We start from the raw sequence: 807 nt of genomic DNA, 5'->3' as shown, positions 1-807 counted from the left end.
CTTGTTCCCTCTCTCCGGCCCCCCTCCTCTCTCCCCGGGGCCCTCTCTCCCCTCTCCCCGGGCCCAGCGCCGCCTCCAACCGCCCAGGCCTATAGAACTCCCCTCCCCGACATCGCCCGGGCCCGGGGCTCCCACCAGCCGATCCCAGCTTTCTTCTTCCCCTCCTGGCCCACCCGGGACCCGCCACCCACGTTCCCCCGACCCTCGCTCACCGCTGTACCCCCCTTTGCCCTCCTCCGCCATCGCCGCCGCCCGCTACCGGCACCCGCGGCCTCACCGCCGCGGCCACACCCCCCCAGCGTCACTTCCGCCCGGAGGTCACCACCTCTGCAGGCGCATGCGCGCTCGCTGCCCCCTTCCAACCCCCCCCCCGCAACGGCATCGCTCCTGCCGAGGCCGCATGTTCGAGTCCCGCTCCCGGAGGAATAGCCAGCGTAGGGGCGATGGGGGTCCCACGGCTTTAATGGGGGTCTGCAGCCCCCCCCCGGGGTCCCGCAGCCCTCCCAGGGGTCCTACAGCCCATCCAAGGAGGGGGGGCAACCGGCTTTAATAGGGTCCACAGCCATCCCCCCCCCCCCCCCGGGTCCCCCCGGTTTAATAGGGGGCTGCAGCCCCTCTGGGGGTCCAGGGCTTGGCAGGGGGGGGTGTGAGGGGGGTGTCTGGCAGCATTCCCGGGATTCCCGGACCACCGGGAGGGTCTGCAGCCACCATGACTGGGCGGACATGGGGACCGGCCTCAGCGTAGGCTGCAGGAGACATGGCGGGGGGGGGGGGGGGGGGGCCCCCCCCCCCCCCCCCCCCCCCCCC

At 73.9% G+C, this 807-nt stretch overlaps 1 protein-coding gene across 1 annotated transcript in view; it reads right to left on the bottom strand.

Moving 5' to 3' along the window:
* NXF1 (nuclear RNA export factor 1) overlaps window positions 1-298 on the bottom strand; it is an 8,477-nt gene extending 8,179 nt beyond the window's left edge. Inside the window, exon 1 of the mRNA XM_010571177.1 lies at window positions 213-298. Coding sequence (XP_010569479.1) covers window positions 213-243 — 31 coding nt within the window. The 5' untranslated portion in view covers window positions 244-298. The remainder of the gene's footprint in view (window positions 1-212) is intronic.
* Between the last annotated feature and the right edge of the window lie 509 nt (window positions 299-807).

This window comes from Haliaeetus leucocephalus, unplaced genomic scaffold (assembly GCF_000737465.1).
Source record: "Haliaeetus leucocephalus isolate CR32 unplaced genomic scaffold, Haliaeetus_leucocephalus-4.0 Scaffold309, whole genome shotgun sequence".
NCBI lineage: Eukaryota > Metazoa > Chordata > Aves > Accipitriformes > Accipitridae > Haliaeetus > Haliaeetus leucocephalus.
The sequence above is the reverse complement of the archived record's forward strand: the minus strand, read 5'-3'. Positions and strand labels throughout refer to the sequence as shown.